The 17,395-nt window shown below is 35.8% G+C and overlaps 1 protein-coding gene across 3 annotated transcripts in view; it reads right to left on the bottom strand.

Annotated features, from left to right (window-relative positions):
- MMS22L (MMS22 like, DNA repair protein) overlaps positions 1-17,395 on the bottom strand; it is a 115,032-nt gene that overhangs the window by 28,583 nt on the left and 69,054 nt on the right. For all 3 annotated transcript variants that reach the window (XM_019743388.3, XM_074333325.2, XM_074333326.2), the window contains exons 15-18: positions 9,881-10,074; positions 5,269-5,419; positions 3,309-3,460; positions 2,324-2,466 (exon numbers count right to left, since the gene is read on the bottom strand). In XM_019743388.3, the coding sequence (XP_019598947.3) occupies positions 2,324-2,466; positions 3,309-3,460; positions 5,269-5,419; positions 9,881-10,074 (640 nt within the window). The remainder of the gene's footprint in view (positions 1-2,323; positions 2,467-3,308; positions 3,461-5,268; positions 5,420-9,880; positions 10,075-17,395) is intronic.

The following is a 17,395-nucleotide window of genomic DNA, read 5'->3' as shown; positions in this document are numbered from 1 at the left end:
GTTGGATGGCACTCGGCAGCAGCATTCACCGTATTTTGTGATCACAACAGAGAGGCTCTGTGTCACACATCGCTTCTGGTAGTGATTTCTGTCAAATAAAAACATTACAGTGTGTCCTCCTCTACGTTATTCACCGTATCTGGCACTGTGCGACTTCTGGCTGTTCCCCAAAGTCAAAAGGACCGTGAAAGGTAAACATTTTGAATTGGTTCAGGAGATCGAGGCAGCCAGGGCAGCGCAACTAAAGGCACTCACAATGGAGAACTGCCAGAACTGCTTCAGAAAGTGGCAAGAACGATGGGATGAATGTGTTCAAAGTGAGGGGCAGTATTTTGACAGGTATTAATGGCAATGTGTCTTTTACTGTAACAAACTTTTTAAAATGTAAACATTCACTGTATTTTTTTATCAGACCTCGTATAGTTTATGCTGAATATCTGCTTCCCTTCTAAGAGTCTGGGATTTTGTGAGTGCTAGGCAAAGGCTGCTATGTGACCAGCTTCCATTAAAAACCTTGGCCAATGAGCTTTCTGGTAGACAACACTTCATGTGTTGTCACAGTTCCTTGCTGGAAGAATTAAGCATGTCCAGTGGGACAGCCAGGAGGAGACTCTTGGACGCTGTGCTTGGTTTCTCCGTACTTCACCCCATGTACCTTTCCCTCTTTGCTGAATGCACTTTAAATCCTTTCACTATAAGTCATAGCTATGAGTACAACTATACGCTGAGTTCTGTTAGCCTTCCTAGTGAATCACCGACCCTGGGGATGATCGTGGGGACCCCTAACACAAGTTCAAATGAACCAAGTTTAAAATTGAACTACTGCCCCACGCTAAATCATAATGTTCCTATTTCTCCTTAAGGTATCATCATTCTTCTAGCTAAATAGAGTATTTATTTCATATCTACTCAAAAATCTCATAATTCAATCTTCAGTTCCTTCTAAATCTGACTAGTGTTCTGGCCAATAGTTCTCCTGCACCTTTAATCTGCTCTATTGTTACAAAGTTCCCAAAAAGTCATTTAATCACATCAGAACTACTCAAAATTTTATAAAGCCTTCACACTGTTCACAGGATAAAATCCAAACTTCCTATACCAAGGTACTCTGAACGCTAACCTACTGATTGATCTATTAATTAACTGGCACTTAGTATATACGATCTTTTAGTACTATTTTAACCTCTTCGAATATCTTGTATTCTCAGACAAGAAAAAGTTCTTTAAGATCAAGGACTACTTCTTTTGGTTTTTCAAATTCCTAAGAAACCCTAGCATAATATCATCAGCATTTAGCAAATAATTATTATTTACTGATTGACGAAAGAATAATTAATATGGACTGGGTTGAATTAAAAGAGCCTTTGAAAACGATCAGTGGAATAACACATGACTTCTACCTCTCTTTCTGGTCCAGGATGGTTCCTAGAATAGGTGTTTAATTAATGACAGGTTGAGATCCAATCAACAACTATATAAAAAGCTCACAGAAATGTGTATTTTACATCTGCATGTACTACTACTAAATATTTTTAGGATTTATATAACATCTCTAATTGTCATACAATTGTCCTTTAACCTAATAGAAACCAATAGAAGAATTTACATTTATGAAAAGAGCTTATGGGTTGTAATTATTTTCAATGCAGTGAATACGAACCGTTTTGTGGGAAAATAAACCAACTTTTACTGTGAATAGCTTAGAAAAACACAAATTCAAACACATTAACAACCTTAACTAGGCTATAAAGCAAAGACCATCACATAAGATAGATTCCTATAAAATTAATAATTGAAGATAAAATGTTGAATGGGACTATTTATTATGGAGACAAAACAAATGGATTGAATTTTAAAGCCCCAATCACACTATTATATGAAGTATTTGGTGCTTATGCTGAATAGACTAAAATTTTACTGTAAAATTTACACTGCTACAGGATGGTAGACATTAGTTGGAAGTATTATGGACCATATATAAGGAAATTTAGTTCCCAAGTACCTGAAGAATACTGTTAATCCAGCAATTTCAGCAACAAGCTATTCCTACAATTTAGGTCAGCCTTAGTGCAAGGCTTTCATGTAGCATTCTTTACTCTTATTTTTCATTAAATGTAATTCTTCTGCTGTCTTTAAGAGTGAATTGCACCATACCTTAGATTCACATTTTTATTCTTCCAGAATGTTATAGTATCAGGCATCCAATAACATGATTCAATTTTAAAAAATTCCTTTTTTAGAAGGACGTTATGAACAATTTCAAGTTTTTTTGAAAAATTATTGTAACTAATCTGGACAACTATATTAATAATTGAAAAAATACCTCAAAAAATTGAATAAGTGCTTTTTTGGGGTCTTCCAGGATGGGTACACATTCAACTTGAGACTTCGCGAAAATATTCTTTACTTCTGAGAGTTTAAACAGCAACCTTGTCAGTTCAGCCAACTGTTCCATGTACTCTTTTTCTATTAAAATAAAATTACGTATTGATATTTACATAACATGTTTATTATATAAATTTATGTTATATACATAAATGAGAAAGCAGGACATCTAGCATTCTTCATTTATAACATATTTTTCTTTTAAAATTCAAATTTTCAAATAATTAAAAACTTTGAATTAAGTTTCTCTAAGGAAAGGTTTTATTATACTTTAAAACAAAAAACATGTACTTGTGAACACCATAGCCTTAGAAGTTATTAATGTAAAGCCACCTCATATAATAACATAGCAAAACAAATTTGGAGCATTTTTTTTCAGTCCAGCCATTCTGTGATTTATAAATGTTCATACAGAATAGCTTTAGGAAAAGGAGTGTCTTACAGATAACCAGAAATGCACGGGATATCTAAAAAAAAGTACAAGTATAACTCAGTGACTAATAGTAAAACAGAGGAGAGGAAAAATATGTAATATAAATGGGGAATTATTCATAATTGAATAGTTTTCTTTTTAGGGTTTTCAGTGATATCTGGTTATTTACTTCATATTTCTAATTTCTTTGTGATTAGTTCTTCAAGGTAAAATAAATAAAAAAAATAAATGCTTGTCACCCAAGAGCTAGTTTTTGTTCCTGGCTTCCAAAGAAACGAATTCTTTTATCTTTATAGGAGAGAAATTTGTCATATATAGTAACAGGAAAATAACAAGAAAAAGAAATAGCCTGTAAAAAGAAATAAACTTCTGCTTATATTCATACCAAATTATAAATATATTTTTTATCTTTTCTCTTAGTTTATATAACAAAACAGGAAATGTTAAACATACACAGATATCTAGATAGCAAAACACCTGCAATACTTACCTACTGCCTGTTCAGAATTTATATCAATGAATAAATCATCGGACACATAGAGGTTTTTTATATACATTTGCAAAATGCAACGGATCCATGATCTTACAGTTAAGGCTTGAAAAGATGCACAGCCTGACTGAGAAAGTGCTTCACATAACATGCTGTAAAGATAAATTGATGGACTTTAAAAACAAAAACAAAACCCAACAATAAGTTCCCTGAATACAGAGATTAAGAAATAAAGAAAAACATTCTAACATCTCCCACTTCTTGGCCTTACTTATTTTACAGGCAAACACAACTAATACAGACAGGCATTGCTGAAAATGAACACTACAGATACACACAAAAATATATTTTAAATAAATATTCTTGCTCTCATTTGTAATGTTCTAATTTTTAATTTTCTTATTCCACTGATGGTGTATGTGTATGGTTTATGCCTAGGGAACTAGGTAATGAAGAATATGGTTAAAGGTGGAAAGCATGGAAGGAGCTTATAACTAGCTTGTTGAGATGATAATGAAGGAAATGACAGTGGAATAAAAAACAGTGGTCCTTAGAGTGAATAAACTAAGAAGCTGGTCATGACCATATACATAAGAAAAAAGTTAAAGACATAAAGACAAAAAGTATTTCTGTGTGGGTTTCCTGACCAATCCCATTCTTGCCCCTTCCTTTCCTGCTCCCCACCAAACAGGCTGTAATTATTAAAGAATTCCAAAACAAGATCTGACAGAAATTTAAAAAAATAAATAAATTATTTCTATGAAGCCCAGGGCTTGGCTAATTTGATTTCTAATCATTTTATAAGTGGAGGGAGAAAGGATGAGGATGTTCTTAGCTAACTATCAAGTGTTATATAAAGTCAGAAATTTTAAAAATACATATAAATGGAATTCTAGAAATACTGTTTTAAAATACTTTGAATATTAGTGATCAAAAAATAGTACACAATACAGAAGAACTCAGATTGGTAATGAATTACCTATACAACTTTCCCAAAGCTATTTAACATCTTTGCATTTCAGTTGCTTCAAATGTTACTAATACACTAATAGTATTTTAAAACTAAAATAATGTTGGATAATTTTAGCAAAGGTGTTTAACAAATAATATAAATGTTTGTTATTATTACAGAATTCTCAAGTTCAAGGGAATCTAAAAGTAATCCAAGTAAAGTTGAACTCCTTTACTTTACAACTGACAGCCAATGAGAAATGACTTAATGACTCTGTTGAATGAACTTCCTTATGAGAAGACACCTTACCAGCTGCATCCCTCTTCCTTTTCACTGACTCCCAGCTTGAACAAGAACTACAATGGTCTCTTAAGTTGGTATATTTATTTTATTTTCCCTTATCTTAATATTCTTATTCAAATATTCCTGATTACTCTATAGTATTTCTATTTTAACTTCGTTTATTGTATATTTTTACTATTGGGGTTCCTCCGATCTCTCATGTATTGTGGCAGGAGATACTTATAGATAGGAAACCAATGTTCAGGGTAGTGCAGTGTCTTGTTAACGATCACCCAAATTAAGAGTCAAATGTTTAAAAATCTAGCTGTCTAAAGGAAAGCTATCATTAAATCTAAAACTTCAATAACATATCAGTGTCTTGCAAATTCAGCAATATTAATTGCATAATTTCTTTCACAATGTTGAGTGCAGAAAGGTCATTTCAGGATGGGAATATGGCAGTCCTACAAAACCAGTTTTGAAAAAGAGCTTAAGCAGCACCATTTTTTTCTTTCTTTCTTTTTTTTAAAGCAGCCCATGAAACATAAGTTAGACTTCCTACTATAATACTGGCAAGATGCTGATAAACCTAAAAGCAAGAAACTGCCAAAAATGAGACTACTGGTAGTAAAAGACCAGTTTCTTTTGTGAAAATTCTTACTTTCCTAGTGTACTGACCTGTCATGGGTTTACATTACTGTGCATACCTGAAAGAGAATCACTTACCTATTTTGGAGGAAATGACTTAAATATCTTGCCACAACTTGGGGCCAGATGATATCATCCCAACCAAAAAGCTGTATCATTGACAGAACTGGTTGAGGCTGAGCATCTGACGGGGCAGTGCTGGGCATGTCCATCGCAAGCAAAGTAAAATCTAGATTTAAAATGAGAGAAACTTATGGTGAGAAAATGGTTAAAACTCTTTCCCTTCCCCAAGTTATACCAATTATGATTAAAAAAAAAAATCAGCACTGAAGAACAAAATGTCACATTTAGAAACATAGAAAAAAAAGCTAAAACTAAATTAAATTTATATTGTCAAAAATATTTCTGGGGAGATCCTCTAGCCCTCCAAGAGAGGGTCTAGAATAACTTATCTCAGCATTATTGTTATTAATCTATGACTCCCTCAACTTGCAAATTCTAAACCTGTTTTTCTAATGCGCCTTCCTCGTTCAAAAAACCCATTTAAAAAATATTTCTAGTATCTACTCTTCTCCAGTGGAGCTAATTTACCTGCCACCTGCCACAGGTGAAGAGTTCACTCTTATTGTAGACACTGGGCACTCTCTTCTATTAAACATGGATCTCCTACGAAGAATCTATGGCACTCCACTTCCTTCGGGACCAACTAGCCTAGGAACTAGAAGTCCTTAATTAACCATGTTAAATAAATATACTTTATTTTGGGATTTCCTGGGAAATCCCCAACTTAATTTGTATTATATTAATTTTTTTTCAATAAATTCCTTATTAAGCACTGCCTCCAAGCAGCTCTCTCAAATGATGACTATTTATTTATTCGCCCACTCCTCTCATACCACTTGACCTACAGGTAGGGTGAGTTTGCTTCTTGGTCCACATTGCTGTTTCTAGATCATTCTCCCTTCCTCCTCTTAAAACCTCCAGCTTTGATTCTTATGCCATCAGATTATACCAGCCACTAACTCTTCTTGCTGCACTTACCTACTGCTTCCTAGTTCATCTGCGCTCATTCTTTGAAGATTGTAGCTCACTGTCATACTCTCTAACAGCACTCTTGTCATAATCCTTGAGGCTATTTCTCCCAATATGGTGGCCTCTCAGTTTCTTGAACTCATTCTCCTCCAATGAATCTATCCTCCACTCTACTTGAGCCTTTCACTCCCATGGTGATACCAAAGAGCGTGGCATTACCAGTAGTACAATCTCTCCACAATTTCAACTTCGAGGACTCCATTTTCTGGCACAAAACTCGTTTTCCAACTCTTTTCCTCTATGTCCCCAACCCCAACAATTTTTTCATTCTACCAGGACCTACAATTCATTGAGCTGATAACCTTTTCCTTGTTGCTCAGTGCCTTGGTGCTTTCCTTTCCCTTTTTAGGCAGCTTGATTGCATGTTCACTATGCACATTTATGTAAAGATCAACTCCCTTGCTTCTTACTTGATTCACTGTACTTGCCTGGAAACACCATCTATTTAATTCTAACTCTTAGTTATGTCCCCACATGCACCGGCACCAGTACAAATGACTAGTGAGCCATCACGCTGACAGATCTCACTTTGAACTCATGACTACAAGCCTTAAGTGGGCCCTTAGAGCTGGCCGGCATTCCGACCACATTTCTCTAGACCATTCAGCCTTTTATTCTCCCAGGGGACTATTGCATACCCTCTCTCCATCATCAGCCAGCACCTCTTCCCCATCTCCACATCCAGCTAATGCCCTAGTTACTACATCACAGAAAAATGAGAAACATCAGAGGAGAACCACCACAAGCTCCCACCACATCTACCCAGCCCCCTCCACCTGGGCCCATTTTCTCTGCTTTCTCTTCTGTTACCACAGATGATGTGAGACCAAGTCCTCTATGGGATCCCATTTCTCCTGGGCAATGAAACACAAGTGACTCTTGCATCATCAATTTTTCCACCACTCCAGAACATTCCTGTCAGCATTATAAATATGCTGAAATTTCTCCCATGTTATTTAAAAAAAAAAAAAAAAAATCTCTTTGACCTCACTTCCCCCTGTAGCCAATATCCCCATTTTTCTACTTCTCTTAAACAGTGATACCCAAAAAGATGTATCTACATTTGCAGCCTTTAATTCCTCTTCTCACATTTTCTCTTGAATCATCTTCAGTCAGGCTTTTGCCTCTAACACTACACCAAAACCACTCTTCAAGGTCATCAGCAACCTCACTCTTGCTAAATCCAATGACCAATTCTCAGGCCTCATCTTACTTGACTAATTAACAGCATGTGAACTGCTGATCACTTCCGCTTCCTTGAAATGCCCTGTCATTTTGATTTCCAGGACATCGCACTTTCTTGGTGTTCCTCTTTACCTCACTGGCACTCCTTTCTTGGCTCCTCTCTGCCCTACAAATCTGAATGTGGGATATCCTAGGGCCCTGTCCTCACACTTCTCTTTTCACCAACACTTACTCCAGTGGCAATCTCATCTAGTTCATAGTTTCCAAATTCAAACCTCTAGTTTGCATCTCTTCCCTCAACCCTAGGCTCATTATCCATGTGCTTACTTAACATCTCTATTTGGATTTTAATGAATATCTAAAAAAAATGTCCAGTATCAAAATCGTAGTCTTCCCTCATAAAATCTGCCCCTGCCACAATCTTCCTCATCTCAGCAAATGGGGAATTCTCTCTTTATCTATTTGGCTTACTATATCATACCCACTTAGAAAATTCTGGCAGTTCTACCTTTAAAATACTTTCTCTACCTTTGGAACCTGACCACTTCTCACCACCTCTACTGCTACCACTTCAGCCCAAACTGCTCATTTCTGAGTTGTTACAATAGTTTCCTAACTAGCCTCCTTGCTTCTCCCCCATTACCTCTCTGTAGTCTACTCTCAAATTAGCAGCCAGAGGGATCACATTACTCATCTGCTCAGAACTTTGCAATAGATTCCAATCTCAGAGTAAAAACAAAAGTCTTTATAACTGCGTACAAGGCAGAACACAAACTAGCTCTCTATTACCTATTGATCACATAGATCTCTGACTACTCTCCCTTTCCTACACCACACGAGCTTTTACGGCTTCCCTGTAGTTCCTCAAACACACCATACATGCTCTTGCCTCTGGACATCTACACAGCATTGGTCTCTCACCTCCTGTAGGTTTGCTCAAATGAGGCTTACTCAGGCCTTCCTGACTACTCAAAATTAAAATCTGCGTCTGGCCTTCCCTATATTTTTCTATATGTCTATTTCTCTCCAGAGCATTTATTATATATTCTATATAACATATTACACATTTTACTTTATTTATTGTTCTCTCCCCCCAACTAGACTATAAGCTCCATGAGAACATATACGTGAGAAAAGGAACTGAGTCCTTTCTTCCTACTGGTATTACCTTAATGGCAAAAAAAAAAAAAAAGTGGGCTTTCAATTCCTGTTTTTTAATGCAGGAATTTTTTTTTTCTCCTAACTTATCTTTATTTCAAAACAAATCCCAAACCCACAAATATTTTGCTTCATATTTATAGACCTCTTTCAGCACCTAGGACAGCACTGATTAAAGTTGTGTGATGATCATTTTAGTGGAGTGACTGGGAGTTGGGATGATGAATGGAAGAAAGATAAGTCATATTGGTTACTAATGACTGCTTCAGTTACACCGATTGAATATCAATATTTATTTTCATAGACATTGCAGTGGTTGGAAAACCACTGCCCTATCACAATTCTTCAATCTATCATTGTAAAGTTTTAATTATGGATGTGCTACAAACAAAATTCAAGATCTTTTAAAATTTACATCATTCAGTCTTTTGTGTGGTGCTTTTAGCTCTGCCCTCATCATTCACACAAGAATAAAATACACCTTGGTTTAGATTTTAGTTTTTTTAAAGCATTACAGTTAAGTACATTAAATACCAGCACATACATTGCACTTAAATACATGTAGATATCTTAATGATCTCAGTCTACTCTAGTACTTGTTATTTTGCACAAAATATCCCTTTGAGAAAGATAATGACCTCTTTTCAGAAAACTGCACATAGGTACACATATATTCAAATTCTTGCCTACAGCATCATGTGATTCAGAGTTCCTTAAAGCCTAAGGACACATCATTAGGCTAATAATCAAATTAAGTAAACATTACAACCTACAATAGAATCTAGAATTCAAAACAACAACTTTCTATATATTCAGTGTTATTCTCATTTCATCTGCTTGGTGTTGAAGTGGAATTCCTGCTACACTCTTTTTCTCTTTATACAAGTAACTTCATCTGATACCTAGATATCTACATACGAGTATATAGTCTGAAAGTAAACTACTTGGACTAGAAGAAATCAAACGCCACTTTACTTTCCAAATATTGCATGCATAAGAAAAGTATATGTACATTCAATATTTTTTAAGATTGAAAATTATCTTTTATTTTTAGCAAATAATCACTTAATGTTTACCTTTATTGAGAGGAAAATAAACAAGCCAAAGAATCCTAATTTTAAAATATATAATTCTTTTCATTTTTCTGGTTGTCAAAATATTTATTACACTGTAATAAAATAAAGGTTTGTTCCCAAGCAAATGGAAGAAAAAACTGACAGGGTCTGCAAAATGAGAAACGAATTACAAAGCTGACCTGCAGCTAAATCCGCGAGTTGGGGGAGAGGCACTGTTTGTGACATTCTCTGACTCTTCAAAAATGAAAAGAAATGTGTCCACAGTGCGCTGGCGACAGCAGCCAGGTGGCGCTCTTTAGCCTTTAATGAAGACTGCACACTGAGGTCCACATTCTCCGTTTGAAGTTCCCGACACAATTGTTGATGCATATTCCTAAAAAGAAATAGAAATACAGCTAACACCCAAAAACGCTTACAAAAATCTTCTTTAAATGCATTTTGGACTTTTAACATTTATACCATATGAAAACTGAAGGACCATTTTATATAATTAAAACCTTTATATGCTAAGACATTACGCATTTCTGGTTATTTGATGGGTGAATGATGGCATATTAAGCACCATAAAGTTAATGTTAATTATGAATGTCAACCATTAATTATATGCTTTTTAATATGTCAGATCCAAATGAGAAACAGGCAGCTTCAGAATGAAGGTCTGCATTTTGCAACTCACTCTGACAAGTGATTTTACTTACAATCTAGACATGAAAACAATTTTTTAAACCATTTTCTCCTGAAAGCTTTAGGACATTGATGTATCAAGAGGAAAGTAAGTATATCTGGCTCATATGTGGTATTTTATATTAAAATATTTTCCTTGTTTATAAAAGACATAGGCCTTGTGCTAAAATACAAATGTGTAACAGATACAATCTTAGCACCTTGGTCCAAAAAGATGCACAGCCACTTCCCCATAGTATACAACACTTAACAAGAAAAAGTCATTCTTCTCCATAAAATAATAAAATACAAATTCAACACTGCCTCAAATTTTGATTCATCATTTGCTCAATTTCTTTTTCTTAATTCAATTGAAAATTTAGACATGTCTAGACATTTACAGAAATATAAGAAGGGGAAAGACTAACAGCTTTTACCATGATCTAGATTATAAGGCATTTACACAATATGCCTAGTAATTAATAATATTATTTAAAACTAAATGTGCAACCATGATATTAGTCCTATTTCTGTTTATACACTGCCATATCAATTGAGAGTACACACAAATGCATGTACACCATCATCAAATTTTTCTATCTTTAATTAAAGAAAAAGCAGTGAAAAATAACCGATGGAGCTAAGGCAGAAGACTTTCTTTGATAGTAGTGGTATTCTGTTAAGAAAAATAATTAGTACTTTGAAAAAAGAAACATTCCTTATATTTTAAATTAGTTTATCTAGAGGAAGTGGACACAGAACTAGTATATGTACTTAAAACAATTCCACAAAAAGATCAAACTGTTTGTAAGACTACATATTAGTACTTTTCACATAACTACACAAAAGCAAATATTATAAGTATAAATTATATAACATTTGGACTCTGACCCTTTACGGTGGAATTCTTGTATAATCATGAGGCACTACTTATTACTACTTGAAGTACAAGAAAAAAGTGTACAAATGCCTGGGGAAAGAATATCATAGCAAGCACTTCTCATAAAAGCTAACCAAATATCTGCTATGCTGTGTAAAAACCTGCCTGAAATGCTTTCAACTTGAACTAGTGGCTAGAGAACCATTTCAAGTCCTTTAGCTTTAAGATGAATATCAAACCACTAAAATCTGTTTGGCAACTAACTCAATTGCCTACATCAACACAGCAAAGTTCATGAATACATTTCAGCACACTGGATCCAAGTAAAATAATACTACCATTTGCACAACCTATTTACAGCTTTTTCAAAGTGTATTGGTTTCAAAGGATAATAAGCAACTCATTGCACTTGGGTAGCATGGGTTTTGCCCACTATTTCTAATAGACAAGCCATGTTCTTCACTAAAACCTATCCCATAGGAAGGGGTTATCATTTCTGATCATCCTCCATGTGCTAGAAATTCTTGAAAGTAAAAATCACAACAATTCTATGAGATAGGTATCATTAATCCTGTTTATAAATGATGAAGCTGATAGCAAGATAGTAAAATAATATACCCCAAAGTCACATGACTAAGAAGTGAGAAGGACTGGCCCCGAAATCTGACTCTGAAGTCTGTACTTTTCCTTACACACTATGACACACACCCTTATGCACTAAGTCACACACACACATACACACACACATACACACACATTACACACACACACACACACACACACACACTTGAAACACTGATAAATTTTCTGCTCTCCCTACTTGGGTTGAAGAAATTTCAGCAAGCCTAAGAAAAGAAGCTGGAAAAGCCAGGTGTAGCTTTGCCTTATGAATAGGCAGGGGCAACACCACAATTCTGTACTAGAAAACTTTAGAAAAAGAGATACCAAAAAAAAATACATTCAAAACAATATTTAAAAAGGCCAACAAATGTGAATCCCTTTTGACCTCTCCACAACAAAATGTTGAGGTACCAGGGAGTATAGCTAGGAGTTACTATGGAGATCTGATTCAGAGCTCTGAAAAAAACAAACCACTAGGCAAAAAGTTAAAACTAGAAATTGCACCCTCCAAGGTAAGAGTTAACACAACAAAAACAAGTTCCAATAAAGTGTAAGACATTGACCCCAAAACAGACTTGTTTTGGAAATGTGCAATCCACGTAGTGTTTTGGTTTGAAAATAATCTATATATCCTGGGAATATGCAAAATACTTTCTGTTCCATAGTTTGTATGTTCAAGCAGTATCAGTCTAGATAAGAATGATAATCTGCTATTTTAACACAAAACAAAGTTGTTTAAGACCTTGTCATAACTGCTGTAACATGAAGAAATCAGAGTGGCAAATGCAGGAAATGCCAAAGATTTACTGTAACATGGAACTGAGGGAAGAATCAAATTTCTGACTGTAGCCAAAATAGTTAGAAATATCCCATGCAGTCATAGGTAATTTTTAAAATTACATTTTCTGTACCAGAAAACTAACTACACAAACACTACAGAAAACTAGGTTATATTAGATGTGACTGCGTCTCTACTGTAGGTACACTGACAAAAATGCAAACATTGAAAGAAGCACTGTTACTAGAGATAACAATATAAAAGAAAACACAAACATAAAATATATAAAGAATATGACAGTTCTAGATGTCATGGCTATTTTATGAACCATGTTCTACCTTCTTGAACAAATAGAAAAATATAAAAGTAAATTCATTGCACAAAAGGTAAAATGTGATTTCGGGTCAAAAACGAAAGGAAATATCACACGAGATGTAGAATCTCCCAACTCCTGGCAAATGCTGTAAGGACAAATTTAACATGGATTAAAATCATTTTGGAAATATACTCATGTAGAAACGTACATGCATAACGAGACCACTTCCATTTTAAAAGATGCAATATAGTATAGCAGAAAACAAAATTTGCCAAGTTATTCACAATGCAGCTCACATAACAGAAACAAGAGTAACACCCATTATTTATCGGTATTTACCATGTGCCAAACACCATGCTACGTGTTTTATAAGCATTATTTCTCACCCTCTGAGGTAGGTACAATTATTATTCAAATCTTACAAATGAGGAAATTGAAGCAAAAGTAATGACATGTTGGGTAACACAGCTCGTTATTAGCAAAACTACTCAGGGCTGTGTAACCTTGAAAAAAAAAGGGTAATTTCCCAATTTTTGTTTGAAGAATCAAAAACGGGAACGATCATTTTCTATATCCACTGTTAGGTTTGTTATGAAGACCACGTGAAATAACGTCCTCGAAAGTGTTTAGAAACCTATCATCACATTATGTAAACCCCCAAACTTTTACATACTTAGTTATCCAGGTCTTCTTATTCTTCTATTTTAGCTCTGGGACCCTGCCTCCTTTGCCTTACCTTATTATGTTCAAGCGCATTCCTGATTCCTGCATGTGACTGTTCTTTTGTCACTCATTCTAGTATTTGCTTTCCTGTTTTTATCTTCCTACTACTTCTTGTGATTCCACACATTCATTTATCCATCTTGCCTCTGCCATTCCATCCCTAACCAGACAAACAAATGTACTAGCCCTTCTATCACATGAGAGGCGCTGAACCCTCCACCTGACTGCTGCTACCTGCCAGCCTGGTCTCTCCAGTATGCTCCTCTCTGATAATTTGGGCAGGCTTATGGAAATACTTACTAGACTACTATATCCTAATATGCTCGTTTCTCCTACAACTGATAATTATGGAACAAGGTATGACATCCTGTCCACCACGTTCCTGGTAGTCCTAATTTTCTATGTAATACTTCTAATATACTATGCTTCAAAAATTTAAAGAACAGTTGTCTATTGGTGGACCATGCACCACACAGAAAAGCATAATATAATAAATGTGACTGATAAGAGCTAAGAGAAAGCAAGGGATTAACAACAATAACTGAATTCCTTTTACAGCTCTACTCCAAACCTGGCAACTTTCTTCAATCTATATTAGTGAAAAATGTAATGGGAAGTTCTAAGTTAAAAAGTTGTTCTAAACCATTATGAGTAATTATTCCAAGTATCTGATTGCTCTAATAGAAAAGTAGACAGGAATCCGGATACTGTACGACCACTTTTAGATTCAGTTAAACCCTAGGCACTTTGAATCCTCTTGTCACTCTTGTTCACATCTGTAAAACAGGGCTACAATCTGCTTTAGTACCCAGAAAGAACATAACATAACCGAAGTAATGACATGACTACAAAACCCCACAAAGTTTTAAAGCTGGGAGGTACCCTAGAAATCACTGAATTCAATTGTATCTTCAAAAAATGAGGAGAAAAAAAAAACAGCCTCCAGGTACAAAGAGACTTCTGCAAAGCTTCCCTAATGGTAGCTTGAGTTTTCACTCCCAATTCTGTGCATACCCAAGTTACCAAGGAGAGGCAATAAGCAGAAACCAGGCTGCCAGGAAGCCACCCAGACATACCTTGCAAAGCCTCCCTGTAGTAGAGGCCTCAATGCACCTGTGCGTGGTGGCGGGGGTGAGTGAGTGGTGGATGAGACTAAATGCATGCAGACGATCGAGGCAAGAGGTCTGTTGGCTGTTTTGAGTGTTGACGACTATGACAAATACAAAGCACAGCACCGGAAATGATGCTTCAGACACATACATGCACCATTAAGGAATAAAAGGGCTCCTCAACGTGTGAGGAAAATTAACCAAATGAGCACTTACCTAAGACCAGCTCACGACCCTGGAAAACTCCTGAGACTTAGTTTTTCATCTATTAAATGGGAATAATGCCCTCCTATCCTCCACGGAGCTGCTAACAATTTAGATTTACCTAAATCACACCATTTAGGTAAAAACAATTTGTAGACTATAAGGCAAGAGAGTATGCCTTTTAGTTGCATTGCTACTGCTTCTAAGTCCTGATAACCAAGTTCACAGATGCAGTAGAACATTATCTAGAAAGACATGAGATTTAGAGACACACAGACCAGGTACAAATCCTACTCTGTCAACCACTAGTTGCACTTCCTCATCTGTTGTAAGAATTCTTCATAAGACACGTTCAGTAAGTAGAACAATTATTATTTATTGTTGGCTAGAGAATCAAAAATTGTTTATTGAGAATAGATGTGCCAGCCCTATTTTACGTCTTTGACCTTTATTAGCTAACTTAATCCTGTAGGTACTATCGTTATCCCCATTTTATGGACAAAGAATCTAAGTACAGAGAGGATAAAAAATTTGGCTCATACTGTTAGTAGCGGCACAGCCAGAATTTGAACCCAGGCAATCAATTTAACTACCATGAAACAAGTATGCTATAGCTACCTCACATACCATTTTATTACCCAAATAAATAATACATGTTTTAAATGTCACATTGCTGTGTGTATTCATTCCTATGCCAAGATCATAATAAAGGTAGTTTCAAAGTAGTATAACACCCAATCCCAGGTGGCATACCAGATATGCAGACACTAAAAGTTGAAAGCTTCTGGGGAGTATAGACTATTCTACAGGGATCTCAAAGGTCAATGACGTGACAATTTGAAAATTTCCTGTGAAGAGAATAAATCAGGAACCCAGTGTTAAGCCTTGCAAATCAATCATGCTTATAGCAAAGCTGCCTTATGGTTTTACAGAATACTAGCGAAGTACTTAAAGTGAGGTTGTTTGCCCCATCCCCCCAAAAATATGGTATCGTATGAAAACATGTCAATTAAAAGTGATTATTCTTATAATTCTATTAGTCTTTCACTATATAGAAGATTATGGGTCTCAAATTACTGAAGTTTTTCAGTGATATGTCACGCACTTTATAGTACATCAATAACAAAGATCGACCTCAGTCATTCTCAATCTTGACTACCATCATCTGTGGTAGTCTACAATCATCTGTGGAGCTTTTTAAAAATACTAACATCCTGGCCTTACTAAAGATCTTAACTGCATCTTCAAGTTTGGGGCCTACACTTATTACTTGTTTTAAAATTCGGACTCCGTAGATCGGGGGAGGAGCCTGAGTGACATCTGTATTAGGCAGACGCTGCTAGCCCCCAGACCACACTTCAAGCAGTCACTTTCTTGGCTTTTCTCATCTATAAAATGGGGACAATAACAGCACCTACAGGATTAAATTGGTTAAAGTAAAACACTTAGAATAGGGCTGACACATATATTCTCAATAAACAGTCTCTGATTTTCTGGACAACAACAAATACTTCATTTACTGAATATGTCCTATTTAATTCTTGCAACAGATGAGGAAATGGCCATACAACCAGTGGCCCGTGGACCCCAATGAACAGCAAGACCACACATAATTCTTTACTGAAGGAGCGTTGAGAACCATTCCCCTACTCTATAGGCCTAAGTGTAAAACAAAGTATAGGTTTTATACTAATTCAGAGAAGAAAGATCATTGAAGGAAGCAGAAGGAAACAGGCATGGAAATAATTCCTAAAGGACACGTGAAGGGCTGGATAGGTGAAAAGGAGAAAAGTGAAAGCACAAAGGCATATAAAATGCATTCATTTACTCTCCAATTCAACACATATTGCAAATGTGCTAGGCAGTAGAAATACAAAGTTAACAAAACAAAGTGTAGGCCCTGCTGGAGCTTATATTCTCACAAGAGACATAATTAAACATAGGTGTGTAACAGCTCAGGTGGTGGTAAGCTTTAAGGATAAAAAAGAATCAAGGTACAGGGATTATAAGTGATGGGAGCTAATGTTTCAACTACGATGATCAGGAAACACCTTCTGAGAAGGCGACATCTGAGCAAAGGCTAAAAAATAAGCAAGGGAGAGAAACACATGCATATATGGGGGAGAGCATTGCAGGGAGAGGAAACAGCATGCACAAAGTTGTTGCCAAGACTTGCAGTTTCATAGGCTCAATGAACAACAATCAGGAGGCCAGGCCGCTGGCTGAAGCACCACAGATGACAGAGGAACAGCAGATGAATTCAGAGGTATCTGGGTTCCAGATCATGTAGGATCTTGTAAGCCATGGTAAGGACTTTGACTTTGGATAAAATCAAAGTGAATAACAAGCCACAAAAGCAGAAGAGGAACACAACTGACACCTCAAAAGGAACATACAAAA

Source organism: Rhinolophus sinicus, chromosome 2 (genome assembly GCF_057876585.1).
Source record: "Rhinolophus sinicus isolate RSI-liver-muscle chromosome 2, RSI-T2T, whole genome shotgun sequence".
NCBI lineage: Eukaryota > Metazoa > Chordata > Mammalia > Chiroptera > Rhinolophidae > Rhinolophus > Rhinolophus sinicus.
Note: the sequence above shows the minus strand (reverse complement) of the source record. Positions and strands in the feature narration are given on the sequence as shown.